Source organism: Nerophis lumbriciformis, linkage group LG10 (assembly GCF_033978685.3).
Source record: "Nerophis lumbriciformis linkage group LG10, RoL_Nlum_v2.1, whole genome shotgun sequence".
NCBI lineage: Eukaryota > Metazoa > Chordata > Actinopteri > Syngnathiformes > Syngnathidae > Nerophis > Nerophis lumbriciformis.
The window spans coordinates 34,016,019-34,035,632 of record NC_084557.2 but is presented as its reverse complement, the minus strand read 5'-3'; the positions used below and the strand labels follow the sequence as shown (position 1 = coordinate 34,035,632).

Genomic DNA, 19,614 nt, shown 5'->3' with positions numbered 1-19,614 from the left:
TATATATATATATATATATATATACACACACACACACATTCCGGCACTTTCAGACATACAAACTCACCAGACACTTAATTAGGTACACCTGCACAATCAGGCTGTTGATATCAATATACAGTTTAGGACAGTGATGCAGGAGCTATATCAATAAATACTTCTATTCAAAGATACTAATGCTCAGGTTCGATTGACTGCCAATGAGAAAGAAAATGAATAGGTGTGTTATCACAGTTGAAGTTTGCACTGGTGTAAATCTGCACAAGTGCATCATATTGACAGTTGAATGCATTTATACTGTATAATTTATAGAATTTTGGTTACCTTATTTTATACATAGAAAAGAAACAGCTCCCAGTATTAAACAGTGCAGTGCTACGTACAACACAGTAAACTACCACTGAAATAATGTACTTAGCATTTCTTGGTAAAAAGATACAATTTGATATGAGTTTTGTTTATTTATCCTCTACCTTATTATTTTCGGGATCATTGGTGACCAACCAAGTAATCCGTCACCCCCACACTGTAGCTATTGCGTGAGATAGAATGACATTGTGCATGTGTACCATGTGTCCAATGAGTGTCTATTGTCTGCATAATGAGAAAACCGCTCCGTCAGCTTATTTGTCCAGTTTACCCGGATAAAAATATAGAATCTTGTCCTGAAACCATATTGGAAAATATAATATTTGCCACTAAGAAAACACTGCCACACCAACCACTCTAACTTTTGCTCACACAAGCGAGTCAATAAGAGAAACCCGTTAGCAGCATTATATAGTTTGTTATCATATAAAAACATAATGGATAGAATGGGAGATTGATCCAAAATGTAATAATATCATGCTTTGATGTGTTTCCTCCAGCAATTAAGGTGTTTCTGTACTGTATATTACTACCGATGTGCTGCATAAGTCTCCTCTTCCATTCTCTCCTCATCTGTCTCTACACCTTCGTCCATCTTCTCGTCCCCTCCCGCTATCTCAATCGCTCCCTCTCTGACCCCTCGAAAGCAGCTCTGTCGCCCTCGTTGTCTCTGACCACGGTGCACTTTACGGGTAAAGCATTTCCTCCTTAACCCCAAAGAAGACGTTTGAGTTTGGGCTGGAGCTTGACTTGGGGATGGCGGCAAAGTGAAACATGATGAGGAAGGCGGGGTTGTTTTGGACCGTGATAAGGGGTTCAGACCTGGTGTCAATCCTGAAGATGGAGGGGGCTCTGCAGCTGCCAAATAGCCTGCACATGTTGATGTTATGGCTGCAAAAGGCTGTATGTGAGAATCTAAGGAGTTAGGGGTTGTCTGGTATTGGCAAATCATTCCATCTTTTTCCAGTTCTTGATCTGGAACAGTAGTGGAAGATGCGCAGACAGTAGATGAATCAGGAGCTGTAGAGCAGCCAGCTGTTTCATCATCAATAACTCTGGAGGGAGAGTCTAGGAATACAGAAGCAAAACATATGAGCACAGTGTTTGTTTAATGAAACCAATAAGGATTACATTGTAGCTTTTCTCAATATGAGAAAGAATAGTGTTTCCTCCCACCAGGGCCACTGCTGGTCTGAGACTCATCAGTCATTGGTGGCTCTGCCTCCTCTTGGATTGTTGGTACTGATGCGAGCAGACCTAACAGACACAGAAACTCACTACTGGTCTCATATGTTTACTTAACATTGCAAACAAAAGCACTCAGGAAAACACAGCTCTCTGCAAGGGTTAACATGACATGCCAGATGGTGGTCTCCCTCCTGGCTCAAAAGGGCACTACATTGGACTGCAAACTCATGAAAATGGATCTTAAAAACACTGTTATATTTTAAACACTGAAAAACATTCTTGTGAGGGCATGCGCATGTTCAAGTACGGGACATTGAAAATAACAACAGGGTTATGTTTGTATGTGTGCCACCAGATAATGAGCCTGATAATTGTCCGGTTGTTTGACAAATTTTCATTTAAGTGGAGACACATCACCCCCACAACTCATATTCTCAACACAAATATACGCAAACTACTAAAAATATGACTTTGTGCTGGAAGGTTAGCATGTTACTGAACTTGCCTGTCATGTAATAAATCAGCCGTGGCCACTTGAAAAGTATTTAAAAAAACAAACTGTGGAAATGGGTTACTTAGTGTCTTTTGAACATCTATGGATGGTTCTTGTTCCAGGATGCAATGATAATACTGTATAATTTATCGATTCTTCAGTGATTTCTAATTATTTGAGAGTTCCTGTAATTTACACAGGATCAGATTTATGCATACAAGATCAAATATAGAAAGTCATGCATGAAGTAATTAATCCCCATGGCTAGGAGTTGTAAGTGGTAACGATAAACGGTATTAATGATAACCACAGTAAAACTCTCAACAGTTAGTATTTTTATTTTTAATGAAAAATTATTGAAAAAACGTGATTTATAACAGCACTTTGATAAACTCACGGACAGACTGTAGCTAGCTTAAATGCTAATATGAATCCAGGAGAGACATTAATGTATTTCCCCATTAAGAAACAACATACCCCATTCTAAACGTATATAAACACCTTGCTGTCTGAGCAACTAAGATATTCAATTGTGCACATTGAACCTACAAGCTGTGCTCTCTTAGTACAGAGTGATGATACATACTGAGAAGAATATGACATGGAAGTGTTTTTACAGTGGATTCAAGAACCGCTAAACAGAGTAGCACACCACAACGCCCACTAGAATACTCTTTCTAGTGCAGCATAAGAAACACAAATATTCAAACTTGTGGGCTTTTTAAAGCGGGTCTATTTATTTTAGTTATTTAAAAAAAAGAGATTTCAATGTGTGTATAAGTACTTTTTGAGCACATTCAACAATACTGCAATAATAATGATAATCAATGCGAAATTAAATGTTCCTATCAGTACATCCCTTGCCCTGGCAATCGAGTCAATACTAGAGCGCTAACCAGAGGTGAGGTAACATTCAACGATGTAGGACTAAATTTAGTCAAATGGTTGTCTCAATTGGAAGCACACATACATGGAACACACAACCAGCCCATATTCAGAACTGTGTCAACTATTCAATTTTCAAAAAAACAGTAATACAGTGGTTAAAGACAAACCAATCTTGTACCTGTGTGTAATGCGAATGCTCAACTGTTCATTTTGTGTTGCTTGTTTTATCGTCAGAATTTATTGTAAGTCATATTTTAATGTACGTATGATATTGTTGCTAAATGTGTCTGTTTTTATGGTTCCTGCCTTAGGACAACAGATGATATTTAACTATTGTAGCTAATTCTGGCATATTTATTGTGATGCTTTGTTCATATGATGATCAATATGCATTGTCCTAATCAAATAAAGCTATTCAATTAAATTGACAAGAAAGTGAAGCACCATTTCAGCAGCGCCAACAGCGTTTTTGGACATCTGAGATAAGGAGTATTCAAGAAAAAGAGCCTTTGCACAAATACCAAGATTCATATGTATAGAGCCATCATTATGGCTATGCTGCCTTATGCAAGCAAGACATGGACCACCTATAGACGCCACCTGAAAAGTCTTGAGCTGTATCACTAACGCTCTCTACGCAAGATGTTAAGCAACAGTGGGTGAGATAAACGAACAAACAACAGCGTCTTAGAGCAAGCCAACTGTATGACTATTATAGACAATCATTGTCCAAAATCGGCTGCGTTGGAACAGGGCATTTATTATGCATACCTAATAATCGCCCGCACAAGCAACTTTTTTGTTACCAGTTACACCAAGGTAAACAGACACAGGGCGGCCAACGCAAGTGATATAAAGACAAACTGAAGTATAATCTCAAGAGATGCAGCCTCGGTGCAGACAAATGGGACTATCTAGCCACATCTTGCACAGTCTGGAGGCATTTAGTTGCTTTAGGCAGCAGCCATCACGTAAAAAGTATACGCCTAGACACCATCAGGAGAAGAGAGAAGCTATTACTGAGTGCCCAGTCTTTTAAAGGACTTGCAAATCGAGGGCTGGCATTGTAAGTCACCTACGACTGCACAATAGTAAACATCCATCCATCCATCCATTGTCAACCACTTGTCCCTCTCGGGGTTGCTGTAGCCTATATCAGCAATTCAAAATCAATTCAAACTTATGCATCCAATACTTGTTTTTTTAAAATTACTGAAGATGTTTAGTTGTTACATCCCATATAACCAACAATACAAATAAATCGTCCAGGGCCCAAAATATATGAGACAATCATTCCCAGGATGGGTGTAAAAAACCTCTGACCAGAATTGTCCAAAAACGGGTTAATTAGGCATAAGCAGGTAAAAGTTGGTTTACAAAAAAAGTGCAAAATTTGTTAGAGAAGACAAACACTCCACTTTAAAAATCATGGTTTGTAAAGCTACCCGAGAAATGCCCTTTCATATACAAAAACGACAATAAAGATGATTGACAGGTTTTTTGTAAAATGCAAAGTGGTAGTCACATGTCCGCTTAGGATCAAGGCACACATGCACTTTCTAATTTGATCTAGTGTATCAATCTGATTAAAAATGTCAGAGAAGTATTTCAGAACAATATCTTTATAGCTGTAGTTGCAATGGTGTCAAACTGGGTAGTATTATCTTCAACATATCTTTGGTAGCCTTACTTAACTAAATGAGCATGGCAATGTTCTTGTATTGTGTTGCATTCTTAGGAAGGTGTGGAAATCTATATGCAAAGTTGAGAAGTGTAAGGAAATGGGAGTGCAGGAGAACTCAAAATGTATCTATCAATTTAGGAATGGTCTTAATGAGAGTGTGTGCGTTAAAGACAGTAACTGAGTTATTAGCTGACTTACTCAGTCCTCTGTAATGTGAGAGTTGCTGGTAAACTTGTTTCATCCTCTCAATGTTGAGTCTGCTGCCCTCAGCGTGGTTGATCATTGGTTTCGGATAATCCACTCCAACTACACAGTTTGCCGCCTTCTGGATTGACTCAGGGGCATTCCAGGGCTCATATATGTAGCGGTTTGGGTAGTCCTTTAAGATGGGGATATAACGCCTACGGGATGATCATAAGTTCAATTCAGCTTTTGTCATTTTTAAAACACATGCAGCCTTGTGAAAGAAACCTGCAGAAATTGAATATGGAAAAAATGCCGACCTGATGTAATCTCCTGTAGGGTCAGTTCTTTTTCCAAAGCCGACAGGACAGTAGCAGTGGAAGAACTGCTGAAAGAAGGCACTACATGACAGCCACATCCAGCTGCCAGCATTTACACTCCAGTCTGCATCTAGCAGCAGCTCCTCAAACACCTGAAGGAACAGAAGCACATGCCGTAAGAGTCTCTCCAAGTGCACTATCCCGTATGCCGAAGTGAACTAATTCTACTGTATGAACAGGTTAAGACGTTAATTTAATTGTTTTGTCCTACCTTCATGCCACTTTCCCAGCTGATCCATAGGTCCCCCCTGGTGAGGAAACAAGCCACGGCGTGCCGAGCCTGGTGGTGGATCCAGCCTTCCTGTCTGAGCTGGGTCATGATGGCATCGATCCAGGGGAAACCAGTCCGGCCCTCAGCCCATTTAGCAAGTGCGTTGGGATTCTGGTCCCAAGGAATCTAGAGACAAATGTATTTATTATTATCATTTGTAACCAGAGGGGGAGGAGCTTCTGCTTCAAGCCATGAGGAAACACAAAAAAGTAAGACAAAGTATTATTTTCATCTAACCGTGACATGCGCATAATAGCACAGCCTTGTGACATGCAGTGACATAAATGCAGCTAAAACAGCTGTTTGTATACACTCTCGTTCGGCATGTGTAGGTGTACCTAATGTAGTGACCAGGCAAATCAATATAATGTTTATAATGTTTATTTTAGATTATGTCTGGAAAGAAAATAGCAGTGACAAATATAATTTGTATATCTAAACAGTGTACATTTTCAAAAGAGAAATGATGATACTTTTGGAGAGGATGCAATCTGAAAACACCTCCACAACAGACAGCTTGCAGACAGACTAAAAAAAACTGCTTGTAAATATGGAGCAACATTTTCACAAATGTTACACCAAAGCATATCCAATACACATTATCTGGACCACAAGGAAGTGATTAAAATTTAGAATGAAATCATCATAGATCCACTTTTTATAAATGTTGCCTGTGAGGTTATTAATAAAGGTTTATTCATGACAACATAGTTTTGGCTCTGGAACAAATTATTTCAAATATACTACAGTACAGTACAGTTTACATCAAATATATACTACAGTTGAGTGCAGTATATAAAAAGAAATCCGATCAAATTGGAAGTTGACCAGTGTGTTTAGTTTGGATTTTTCACTGTATTGCATAGTAATCAAATGACAGGCTCAGAGAATAATCAAATGACAGGCTCAGAGAATACAATTATGCCCACCTGAACACAAATGGGGTTTCCATCCATGCGGTCAAAGTTTGGATTGTTTGTGGCAGCAGTGTAGAAGAATTCCCTCCATAAGAGTTGTCCAAACAAGGACAACGGAGGACTGCAACGCTTGCGGAGCTAATGGTAAACACAAAAGAGAAGAGAGGGCACTTGTGAATTTCTTTGAAGCAGAACAAACACAAAGCCATCAACTGAGGCATTGCCTGTTTGAATTTAAATGCAGTCTTCAATAATTTCTTTACTCTGTATCTTGTGTATTTTTCTCTGGTTTCTTCTTGTTGCATTTTTATGATCTACAGTACTTACAATCTGGGTATAATCCACCATCCCAAAATGTGAATTCTTGTAATTCTCCCTTGATCAAAAGATTTTGTTCAAGAGTAACGATTGGTGGTACCTTCATGTAGAGCTCCCTGAGGTTGTAGTAGAGGACCCTACAGGACAAGCAGCCGAAACGCAAATAGGGGCTGAGGCCTGTTGTACTTGCATACAGAGAGCACATGTTGCCCCGAGGGTGCTCAAGATTTGCCACCCACACCTACAAAAACACAAAAAAACGTGCACACATTAGCCAATGGTTGGGCATAATAACTCATTAATCAACTAACTGATCATTTCAAATTTGGTTGATTGCATCTAATACGATTGTAGTTCAATCATGTATTGAGGTGCTGTAAATTTATTCTCAACTACTGTAATGTGCTGTCTAAAAAAGCGAAATCTATTGTTAATTTTATTAGATTTTCCCATTGTTGATCAAGAACATTTAGTTGAATGGCCATCTATATATTACAACAATTTAATTGCAATCGACTGTATCTAGTCGAAGTCTACCTTTTTGTCCAGATGTTTGTTGAGTCTGTCCAATGCCTCTGACTCTCCTCCACGCCACACAGCTGGCGGCAAACCCTCGGTCCTGAAACCTGGACATATAGTTGCACACATCAGTTCCAACACATAACCATGCAAAGTACATTCAACCTTAAAAAGGTAAGAGCTTTAGTATCCCCACAATACTACATGTTTTGAAGCACATAAACCTCAATGATTTCAAACTAGCTTGATCCAGACTTGTACATTAAGATAATGTGTGTAAAGAATGGTAAAAACGTACTTATCAATAGGGCTGGGTGGTATATAGAGTTTTTAAGACACATTTCCGAGACAAATGTATAGAAAGAAGTGGTTGTTACAAATATCAAATGTTTTACATTTAATTTGAACACATTCCAATTTTTAAGGAATTACAGATATCTAACAGGTATTGTCATATAGCCAAAACCTTAGGCCCATGCTGCCCACCCCTACTAAACGAAAAATTATAATAATTCAACTAATAGCAATACCAGATTTGTGAGTTACACTCGGCCCAATACAAAAGAACAATACATTTAGCCATTAGAGTAAAAGTACTGTCTACCTAATTCTTCCAGAGAAGGTATACTGTAGAGCTGATCATGGTTGTCAGCTATCTTAGTATGACATTTGTCCATCTGCTGTTGGGTGATGGGAGGCAGGGGTCGCCTTGGCAACTCTAGTCTGCTTACAATGGTCTGAAAACGCTTAAAGGTCATTGGAGGACTGTTGTTGTTCATCTCTATTATCCTGCAAGGAAGGAGGAAAATAGAAGGTAATGTAATACTTTAACAGTCTTGTCAAAGGCAAAATTCCAAACAGTGTGCATTGAGTGTAAGTGTACAGAACCACCTTAGACACTTTAGACCAGTGCTTCTCAATTATTTTTTGTCATGACCCCCGGGGAGACAGAAATTTTCCACGAACCGCCCCCCGAATTTAATTACTGTTGAGAAGTTATTTATCTGCACAACGAACTGTGTGAGTTACATTTTTATACATGCCGCTGATGACACAAACTTCTCTATCTCTGCGCCACCTTTAGCACAGTACACATATGTCCCTGTGTACTTACTACTTCTACTGCGTAGAGGAGGGACCCTGTTGATTAGATTGAGCATTGCTGCCACGTAGCTGCATGCTTGTGTATCGTTCTAACATAAATAGTACAGTGTGAACACAAAAGATGAAAATGTCCTGCGCTGACACATCATCGCAGGAAGTCCCAAACCACTATTTTAAAAACACTGCCTTAGACAAAAGAACAAAGTTGATCTGTACATTTGGCTATTGATCCTAAAATCACCCTGAAGTCAAATTTTACATAACTATTTCGTATTTTTGAACATTATTTCTGTTTCTTAGCTATATTTTAATGTTTATTTTTTAGGTTTTTCTGTATTTTACTTATTTTATCGTTTTTATATATTGTATTGTATATCTTTAAACTTTTATTTCATATATTCTGATTTCAGATTTTTTTTATTGTTTCATTAAATAATTAACTTTTTTTTTTTATGTTTACCAGTATTTATTATTTGTTGGTGTTACGGTACTGTCACTTCGTATTTGTATATGCCTATAGATGTGTATAGTCACGTATGTATGTTTGTGCCAAAAAATTGTTTATGTGAGATAAACATATGTTTTATAATATTAGATTAGGATCAGTAAATTAATCATTTTATAGATGATAATGACAAGAAAGCGAGATAGTTATGAATTCATGAATAAGGGGTCAAACTAAATAAGTTTCACTTCCTCCCCCACAATAAAAACCGAATAATTTTAATTTTTTATATGTTTTTATTGTGAACAATTTGTCTCTGTATCTTTACTTTACGGAATTGTTATGTCTGAAATAAACTACTTCTATTTGTGCTGAGGAAGGTCCTTTTGTTTGCAATATTACAAAATATTCAAAGCATCAAAATGTGTAATTGTACTCTAAAAATGTTAAGTGTGGTTTATATAAGGTGTTGTTTGCATTTCAACATACTTGGCTTATTTCTGTCTTGCCGCTGGGGCTGATAGTGAAGCTTTGTATTTTTAGTTTCTATCTTATACAACCTCAGTGTGTATCTGCCAGCACTGGATCCAGGGTTGGTGGATTTGCAGCTGACATGGCTTCCTATTGGTCACTTCACCGTGACAGCTCTGAGCGAACGCAGTAAGCACATGTCTACAAGCACCAAAGTAAAACCCTCCAACTCAGTGAGCACACACAAACGATAAGCTTCCTTCAGCCTCACCCAGTATCATTATGCAAGAGAGAACTGAACTGAGTTCTCTCTGTGTAGCTGAGCAGACATGAGGAGAGCTCTTGCATAAGTGTAATTTTCTTACCCTGCACACTCCATATAATCTAGTCCCAGCATTTGGAGAGCAGATCTACCTAAAAGCAGCATGATATATAATATATACATATATATATAATATTTGCTGGTATTTAAGCACTATATCACCTCAGAAGCCAACACCTGAACTGTGTTCTCGGTCTTAGATGTGAAATGACAAAAAAGAAAGTATAATCATTTGGGATGGGTCCCAACTGAATTCAGTCGGTACTACCAGGTACCGATTCACGTGATACCAAACAGTAACATATTTCGATACCTTTGTTGCATGTGACCCCATGTCCGGTTGCAGACTCGGCACCGGCTCAAGTACTTGGCAGCAAACAGGCTTATTTGTAGCGGACTGCCTGGTAACATTGCAATTTTCCATGACAACAAAGCAAGCATGTATGATAGAAAGCACTTAAAAATAAGGCTCCACTTTTAAAAATGAACTTGCCCACTAATTTACATTGAATATGCCTTATACTACATGCTACTGATTTACATGGCAATTTCAACATCTAAATTCGGTATTGAAGACTACATTAAAAAAGCATGTTACAATCAAACAGCTGGTGTGTAATACGTACAATACTTACAGTATAAACACTTTGTACAGCTCAACAAAAGACAAGACTGGCACATCCAACTTATAGACAATAGACTACTTCTGGACTACAGCAACACGCCTGGGTCAAACTGAAATGAACACATACTTGCAAATGACAGTCAGTACTGTAAGAAAACTAAATAAAACAAAAGGGTAGCATGGTTATCATTATCAAAACAGTGTTTTATGTTGAATTGAAAAAATCGATTTTATTACTAAACAAATTAAAATTTATTAAAACAATAACACACACAAAAGTACAGAAACTTGGTACCGTTGAGTATGATTCCCAGATTAAAAAATGAAAAGGTACCGACACATCCCTGGTAGTTATGATAATCTTGCACAAACCAAATAATAGTTAAATTGTATTCAGTGAATGTTTTTTTTTTTTTTTTGGAAATGGCACAAGAAAGGGACAAAAGACTAAAAAGACATTGTGTTAGAGGATTTTTCAAATTTCGATATTTTCATTTTTTTTTTAAATATTTTAACAAAAACTTCCATGTCCAGAATTATTCAGTCTAAAATTATTCAGTCTATCTGTGTTTGTGCTTGTGAATGTGAATGTGTGTGTGTCACGCACCTTTCAAGGTTATAGAGGGTATGAGAGTTCCTGACAACAGTCTCCACGCCAAATTCTTGGGCCATTTTGATAATGGCATTGTCCCGCTCCTTCCCATACGGCTCTGGATCGTACTCAAACGTCAACCTCGTCATTTTCCATTCCTAAAGAGGGACCAGAAGATTTACATTATCAACTGAAATTAAAACATTTTGTTATGAGTGTCATTAAATCAACTGAAATTAAAACATTTTGTTATGAGTGTCATTAATATAGGTGCACACACTAACTTATATTTCTCCAGAAGAACAAGTGCGCTGAATGTAAATACATTTTGTTTCAGGTGTACATTTAATGTAAAGAGGCCTGAATGTATTTACCTTGGCTGCTGTTGTTTTATGTCATATATCAGTGGTTCTCAATAATTTTTCATAAAGTACCACCTCATCATAATGACCAACTATAAAATACAGTAGCATAGTAGGCCTAGTATTCATTAAAAACAAGGTAGAGGTTTTATTTAACAAGCATATTTAATATTTGTGGTCACTGTAACATTAGACACAGATTGAACATTAACACTGTTTATCCATGCATCCATTTTACAGGGAAATAAAACACTGTACTTTAATTAAGTCTGCATACCAAAAGTGGTACACGTATCACAGTTTGAGAATCACTGTTATATAGACTTTCATGTTCAGAACAACAGTTGTACAAAAAAGATAAATCTTGAAATTATTATATCGATGTGGAAAAAAAGTTAATTCTTTAGGGCCCAGCAAAAATATACTTCTGACCTGACCAAAACTGTACATGCAAGAAAAAAATTATTATAATATCTTCTGACAGGTTAATAAACCGGGTTCTGCGTAGCTACAGTTCATTTGCTTACGACAAAATTAGGGTCAAACTCCTTGATTGACCCAAATGTATTAAACATTTGTATTAAAAAAAGGCATTAACTAACAAATAGGACCTGATGGAAAAGGGTGATAATTTGAAAGGGTGAAAAGTATTTCCCATTCATTGCTGTAGTACAGGGGTTCGCCAACCCGTCGATCGCAATCGACCAGTTGATCTTTGGGACCCTACCGGTCGATCGCGAAAATATTAGAAAAAAATAAATAATGCATTGATATGACATCTCTGACACCCCCACCCAGAGAGTGAATAACAGACCCCCAAAAAGGCACGCTCTTCAGCCTCACATACTCCGCTCTTGACACTGCGGCCACACCCCACTAGCATGGTGGCACACTTCACCTGCTCGTCTCGAAAACGCGCATTTTATGACGTCCTCAAAAATCATTGAGCTGCAACAATGCATTAAGGCTCACTGTTGCAACGCATCGAACATTTTCTAGCATCTTCTGCATGCGAGGAATTGCATTTTGGGGACGCATTTTCAAAAAGGCGCCCACACTTTCTGGGCAGCAATAAGCCGGCTTCCTCTCTCCAGCAATGCGGTGATCTGCTGGAAGTTCTGCCACCTTTTCCACAAACTGTAAGGTTCTGTAAAGCCGAGCAGCCCCGATCGAGGCCCGCTTTCATCGATCACAGAGCCCACCATCATCATCATCAACGCTCGAGTGCAACAGGAAGCTAACAAGCCAAATAATAGAGTCTGTGAACATTTCTCCATAGTACAGGTTTTGTGTTGATTTATATACTAAAGTAAACATTGACATGTTCTAAGGCAGTAATATATGATGAAACAAGGTGGCAGCTAAAGAAGGACTTTCCCGTTTATCCCCTCTCAAAAGGTAAAAACCTGCCAGGTGAACAGCTGATTTGACTATTTCTGATGCTGACGTAACCTGACTAGCATCCCACATGTGACTATAGCATGAACAAATATAGTACAGCACTAGGCCTACAGTTGCCATAAAAAGTTAGCTTCTACAGCAGGGGTGCTCAAAATGCGGCACGGGGGCCATCTAAGGCCTGTGACTCCTTTGTCATTGGCCCTACAGGCACATTACAAAAAAACACCTGCAGAATTTGGGAAAACAGCAAGAAACACAATGAGAAAAAAAACTAAATGTCGACATCAGCCAATAATAAAACCACAAAGTTATATATTTATATATATGAACTTCACACCATAAAACAACTGCAGACATTAATTGAAGATGACAGACTAATATTTGTTGCAGAAAATCAACGGCAAACAAACTTATCCTTTTTCTCATTAGCATCACGATCACAGCAGCACGGCACTCCTTATGTCAATCAAGTATGGTACTTAGCGATGCACGAATAAGTCCAACTTGTCTTTTATGGATTAATGTTTAATTTGTGGACCCCTCCAAATGTAAAAATATGATGTGTCTCCAATCTTTTCTTCTCTAAATACCAGGAGGGTCAAACGAAGTGAGGTCACGCGAGCAGTAACCTCTTGGTGATGATAAATGGTTTAAATCTTTTTTTTTTTTAAATATTTTTCTTTTGAGTGTGTAAAAAACCACTCCATCCCATTTTAAAGATTTTTTTAATAATCACTTTTATATTTGCCTCTAAACCTTTCAAAATATGCTTAAATCTGCACTGATTCAGGTAAATAAACAATAGCCTAATGGGGCTCCAGACATCGCCTGAAACCAACAATTGCCTTTAAGTCACGTGATTGCAACCCAGCTATCCACTTTTATATGTACTATGAACCCAAAAACTTCCATGTACGTATATATCAGCAAATGGAAAAATAATGAAGGGAGGCGGACAGATAGACAATAATTAGATTATGGTTGCCAGCAGTGGAACCTAAAGCATCTGAGAAACAGCTCCATCTTATGCCTTCAACCTTATCAGTCACACCCCGCCACAAGAACAAGGCAGTAGATTGCTATGAATGGCCATTTTGTGATGCCACTCAAAGGACATGTAGCTAAAATACAAGTAAGTTAATTCCTGGTTGAACATAAAAAAATCAGCACCAAAAAAAAGTCAAAATAAACCAAAAGTCTATCTCAGTGACATAAATGTATAAGACCATTGTAATTATGTTATGAAAACAGCTAGCATCGTTTTTGTGTAATGCTGCTAACTAAGAAATAACTAACAAAATGCAATCAAAACAATATCTCGCTTCACGTCTTTTGGGAAAAAAGAGCATCCCTACACAAGGAATACTCAACTTGCACATGTGTCCCAACTATGATGAACTGGGCTTTTATTTGGTTTGCTGTCATTGTGCTTACCGTACATTCTATTTGTACTACAAGGTCACAATTTATTCAAATTTTTAAGTATCATATTTTATTTACAATCCATTACTACTAACCTATGCTATTTATAACCCACTCCATTCATAACATATACAAATTATAAATAATTCTTCCAATTTAACTTATTATGTACACACTATTGTTCTTGTGGTACTCATTGGGCTAAATTTGCGAGCTCAGGCACTAAATGTTATGCCATCTCATGTGGGCTTATGTGACAATAAAGTTCTTTGAATCCTTGAATTTCAAGATTGCCACCAAGTAATGGAAACATGTCATGCTCAGACTAAACGTGTTGTTACATGCTAAGAGCTGCATATTCAAACATAATGAGGAAACCACCAGTACAGACCTTAAACAGCCTGGGAAAAACCTCAGCAGGCTGCCCTCGGACTACAAACAATCTGGAGTTGAGCGTCTTCAGACTGCAGTCCAAGTCCTCCAGCGCCTGCAGCAGAAACCTGCAGGGAAACAAGTAAACCGTCACAGAAGAACTGTGCTTTAGAGATAATTGTGCTATTATGCAGAAGAATAGTGACAGAGTGAATACAGTCATTGGTTGCACTATATGTACTGTAGTTTGGTGCTTCAACTACCTTGCATTGTGCATAACTTTTTATACTTACTATGTTTCTTAAATTGTAATGATTTATTGCTGCATTAACTCTTAAAGTAAAAACTCAGTTGTTGATTGGTGGGAAACAAGCAGCTCAGAAGCTTTAAATGTTAACTCCAGGTGAAGGAATCTCCATCCCATCACTGTTTAATATCATGGTAATATAATGTGGTTGTTTCAGTGATTCAATACTGCTTTAATTCTACTGAATCAAACTATGAAATGTCAACTGTTAAAAAGTGAAATGCTAGAGTTTATTTGTTGTTGTTTTTTAAGCATTTTCACTGTGAGAATTACTACTATCTTTAATTTAATGATTACAAAAAATATTGGTGCAGTTTACCCTTTCACCGTCTATATAGACCAAGGGTGTCAAACATATGGCCCGCGGGTCGAATCAGGCCCACAAACGGGTTTTATCTGGACCGCGGCCCACGTGATAAGTTTAAAAATTAGCAGATTTTTTTTTAATGAAAGAATCTGCTGTTTTATGTGTTCACTGGATGTCACAATAGCAATTCTGATAGGCAAGCACACGGTTCATACCAGGGCCAAGCAAGAGGTACACAGTAAAGTGTGACTGCGGCTCTTCTCCCTCGACCCAAACGAAACGTAAAACGGCAGGTTTTAAACACATTGTTATTTGGCAACCTCATTGGCCCAAAATGTCTCTGTCAAAAATGAGAAAAGTAAACGCAGAATGTAACTCAACCCTCTTGTTCTACCTCCGTTTCTTAGGGTTTGTTGAGTTAGCACAAAATTAATATGTGGACATGACAAGTGATGTTTTTGATACCTACACAAGCTTCTATCTATTTATTGTGTATTTTGTTCAATCCCAGATAGGCTGTGACTTAAGGTGTAATCCTGGCTTTGTAAAATACACTGAGATGAAGTCTAAAGTTTATTATTTGAATTGGATTATTTGAATGTTTAACAGTGGAAATCCTAAATGACAAAAAGACAAATATCTTCATGAGTTGTGTATACCGGGCACCTAGAAACTTTCAATGAGTGGATGGGTAAACTATTTTCCTATGTGAACCATAAAACCATATTTATCTCTGGTGATTTTAACATTGATTTGTTAAACTCAACCAAGCAAAAACGTGTTGATGACTTCATTGACACAATGTACAGCTTGTCTCTATATCCAACCATAACCAAACCAAGCAGAATAACAACACATAGTGCCACAATCATCAACAACATTTTTACTAACATTATGGGAAATCAAATCACCAGTGGCCTATTTATATGTGATATCACTGACCATTTACCTGTTTTTACTTTAGATGACTGTCATCTCAAGAAAACCAAAGACACTAGGGCTGCAACAACTAATCGATTAAATCGATTAAAATCGATTATAAAAATAGTTGGCGATTAATTTAGTCATCGATTCGTTGGATCTATGCTATGCGCATGCGCAGATGCTATTTTTTAAAATGTATCTATTTATTTATATATTTTAATTTTTTATAAACCTTTATTTATAAACTGCAACATTTACAGAACTTGAATACACCTCACGGTGATGCTTGGACACGTCATCAGTGATAAACCCGGGGTCATAGGGTGTTTCGGGTCTTTAATTATCAGACACCCTCGCCCGGGCGACCCAGCCGGGGGTGATCAGACCCCGGCCTGTGTCCAAGTAGCACACCACGGATCCCCCCTACGGATCCACAACCACCGGGAGGCATTTTCTGCGGCCTCTAGGATGTTATTGGTGGCTTTTCTCGACTGCAGACCTCTAATGCCAAGGATTCTGAACACACGCTGTAGTGAGTGACCAGCAAAACCCCTGCACCCAATTTCGACTGGTTCACAGCGGGCTCTCCAGCCGTTACTCCGACACTCTACAGTGAGCTCAGCATATTTGGCCCTCTTTCGCTCATTTGAATTACAAACAACTGAGAAACAATAATCAAATTAAGTATGGTGCTAGTATGGTGCCAGTATGCTGTTTTTTTTCTTCAATAAAATACTGGAAAGGATAGAAATGTAGTTTGTCTCTTTTATCCGATTATTAATCGATTAATCGAAGTAATTATCGACAGATTGATCAATTATCAAATTAGTTGTTAGTTGCAGCCCTAAAAGACTCTATGGCAAAAAATCTCTAAACGAATAACAACTGAGGAAACAATCTGTGCCCTAAACAATAGTTTAGGCCTAGTGGTTAGAGTGTCCGCCCTGAGATCGGTAGGTCGTGAGTTCAAACCCCGGCCGAGTCATACCAAAGACTATAAAAATGGGACCCATTACCTACCCGCTTGGCACTCAGCATCAAGGGTTGGAATTGGGGGTTAAATCACCAAAAATGATTCCCGGGTGCAGCCACCGCTGCTGCTCATTGCTCCCCTCACCTCCCAGGGGGTGATCAAGGGTGATGGGTCAAATGCAGAGAATAATTTTGCCACACCTCGTGTGTGTGTGACAATCATTGGTACTTTAACTTTAACTTTAAACAAATGTGCAAATAATTACGCTGTTCTTGAAATAATGTCAGGCGTCCAATGTTTCGAGATACAAACTTACATATCATAACATATCTACATTCGCGTGGCGAAGTTGGTAGAGTGGCCGTGCCAGCAATCGGAGGGTTGCTGGTTACTGGGGTTCAATCCCCACCTTCTACCATCCTAGTCACGTTCGTTGTGTCTTTGGGCAAGACACTTCACCCCTTGCTCCTGATGGCTGCTGGTTAGCGCCTTGCATGGCAGCTCCCGCCATCAGTGTGTGAATGTGTGTGTGAATGGGTGAATGTGGAAATACTGTCAAAGCGCTTTGAGTACCTTGAAGGTAGAAATGCGCTATACAAGTATAACCCATTTATCATTTATCATTTACATTCCTACTCTCACCTATGGTCATGAAGTATGGGTCATGACCGAAAGAATAAGATCGCGGATACAAGCGGCCGAAATGAGTTTCCTCAGAAGGGTGGCTGGCATCTCCCTTAGAGATAGGGTGAGAAGCTCAGTCACCCAGAGAGAGACTCGGAGTACAGCCGCTGCTCCTTCGCTTGGAAAGGAGCCAGCTTAGGTGGTTCGGGCATTTCGTGCAGATGCCTCACGAGCGTCTCCCCAGGGAGGTCCTGGTTGCACGTCCCACTGGGAGGAGACTCCGGGGCAGGCCAAGGAACAGATGGGGGGATTACATCTCCTCTCTGGCCTGGGAACGCTTCAGGATCCCCCAGGAGGAAGTTGCTAATGTTGCTCTGGAGAGGGAAGTCTGGGGGTCTCTGCTGTAGCTGTTGTCCACGCGACCCAATTCCGGATAAGCGGTTGAAAATGGATGGATGAACTTACATATCAAACTTTTATCTGTATATTTTACAGAGAAGTAATAAAACAAATTGAACAATTAGAAAGCATCATTGCAAACGCCTTCCAAAACAACGAAACCATGAAATCCATTCGTCCATTTTTTACCGCTTGTCCCCTCCGGGGTCGTGGGGGCTGCTGGAGCCTATCTCAGCTGCATTCGGTCGGAAGGCGGGGTACACCCTGGACAAGTCGCCACCTCATATGACGTTTATATGCTTTCTGGGCGATTGTGCAACAACAACGCCTAGAGGCTCATCAATTAATTCATATCTTCTCTGCTGGTGGATTACTTGTCAGCAAGGTACTCTATTACAACCCTACTGGTAATAGGTTTTTAACGTTATATAACACATTCGTTTGGACATATTTCAGTATAGAATCGATAAGAAAACATGCCGATATCGGAAGTATTGCGTCAATCTAAACAAATTGAGTGTATTAAGAATCAGTCCGATATCATGTAGCGGCACATTTTAACAATAAGCTTTTTCAAAACATTATTATATAATTCAGGTCAGAGGGGGGGAAAGTAGGAATTTAATGAATAAATATTTTCAAATCACGAAGGAATAGTCGATTGAAACAGACAACATCATACTTTTATATTCGCTCTCTAGTCCAGGCTAGCATTAGCTAACTAACTGACCATTATGAGGCCTACATCCTAAACTCCAGGTGCAACATAGCTATAACGTATGCAATCATAAAAATGTGTGTGAATATAAGCGTTGCAATCAACAAATGTAACATTCAGAAGTAAAACTTGAGTGTAGCAAACCTCCATCGGTTGATTCCCACGTTAGCGGCGCCGGCGAACCAGGGGTCCAAGATATAAACACAACGCACGGTATCCGCTCCGTTGAGGGCCTCTTGCAAGGCCGGATTATCGTGTAAACGAAGACATTTGCGAAACCAGTGCACCGAATTCACCACCATTATTGCTTTTCACTCCATCCTAGGGGTCAAATCCACGGTGGACGGTGAAAACGATACCGGAAAAAGGGTGGAAAGGAGATAAATCCGACGGGAGACCCTTAGTTTACGAGCTGTCAAAATAGAAGCGACTTCGAAGGAGGAGGGGACAAGACAATGTAGGAGGGGCATGGTCGCTCCCAGCTTCGCTGATTGGCTGTCCATAAAACATCAACAAGAAAGTCTAAATTTGATTGGTTTGCAGGAATACATCGGTGCACTGGTGGAAAAAGACCAGTGACATGTTATAAAATGTCGGAAATGTTCACTACACTGACCATATATTCCATCTACACATACAGCACTTGTGGCCATCTATAGCGAAATGCATATTTTGGTTAGATTTTGAAAAAATTAGCCTGTTTTTTTTTCTTTTCTGAAGCTGACGGTCCTACAGTTATGTAAAGACATACTGTTAGTGCGAATGCCTCACAATACGAAGGTCCTGGGTTCGATCCCCGGGCTTACGGTCTTTCTGTGTGCCACCCGGTGGCAAGGTGAGGCACTGCCTCACTTGTCTCACTTGACTGGTAAATACATACTGTACAGCCCCCTAAATCAAGTGTAACCAAAGTCTGGCAAAGGGGCCATTTTCGGTCGCAGCACATTATTTAATTACCCATGACATTTGAATAAACCTAACTGCAAATCATATTTTAACCTGCATTTGCATGCACTCCATCCAGCTGTATAATCTC

General features: G+C 39.0%; 1 protein-coding gene across 3 annotated transcripts; it reads right to left on the bottom strand.

The window, feature by feature from the left end:
• cry2 (cryptochrome circadian regulator 2) lies at positions 1-19,016 on the bottom strand. Of its 3 annotated transcripts, none has more exons than XM_061969778.2 (12): positions 18,723-19,016; positions 14,346-14,454; positions 10,785-10,927; positions 7,815-7,999; positions 7,229-7,317; positions 6,792-6,932; positions 6,386-6,511; positions 5,397-5,582; positions 5,126-5,277; positions 4,821-5,023; positions 1,546-1,626; positions 1-1,437 (listed from the first exon to the last, which is right to left on the bottom strand). In XM_061969778.2, exons 1-12 carry the CDS (start codon positions 18,878-18,880, stop codon positions 899-901), a joined length of 2,112 nt encoding a protein of 703 aa, XP_061825762.1. In that variant the 5' UTR covers positions 18,881-19,016; the 3' UTR covers positions 1-898. The 3 variants fall into 3 exon arrangements, with proteins under 3 accessions (XP_061825762.1, XP_061825763.1, XP_061825764.1); XM_061969780.1 differs by having other exon boundaries at positions 1,296-1,437; positions 1,501-1,626; XM_061969779.2 differs by lacking the exon at positions 1,546-1,626.
• Positions 19,017-19,614: the final 598 nt, after the last annotated feature.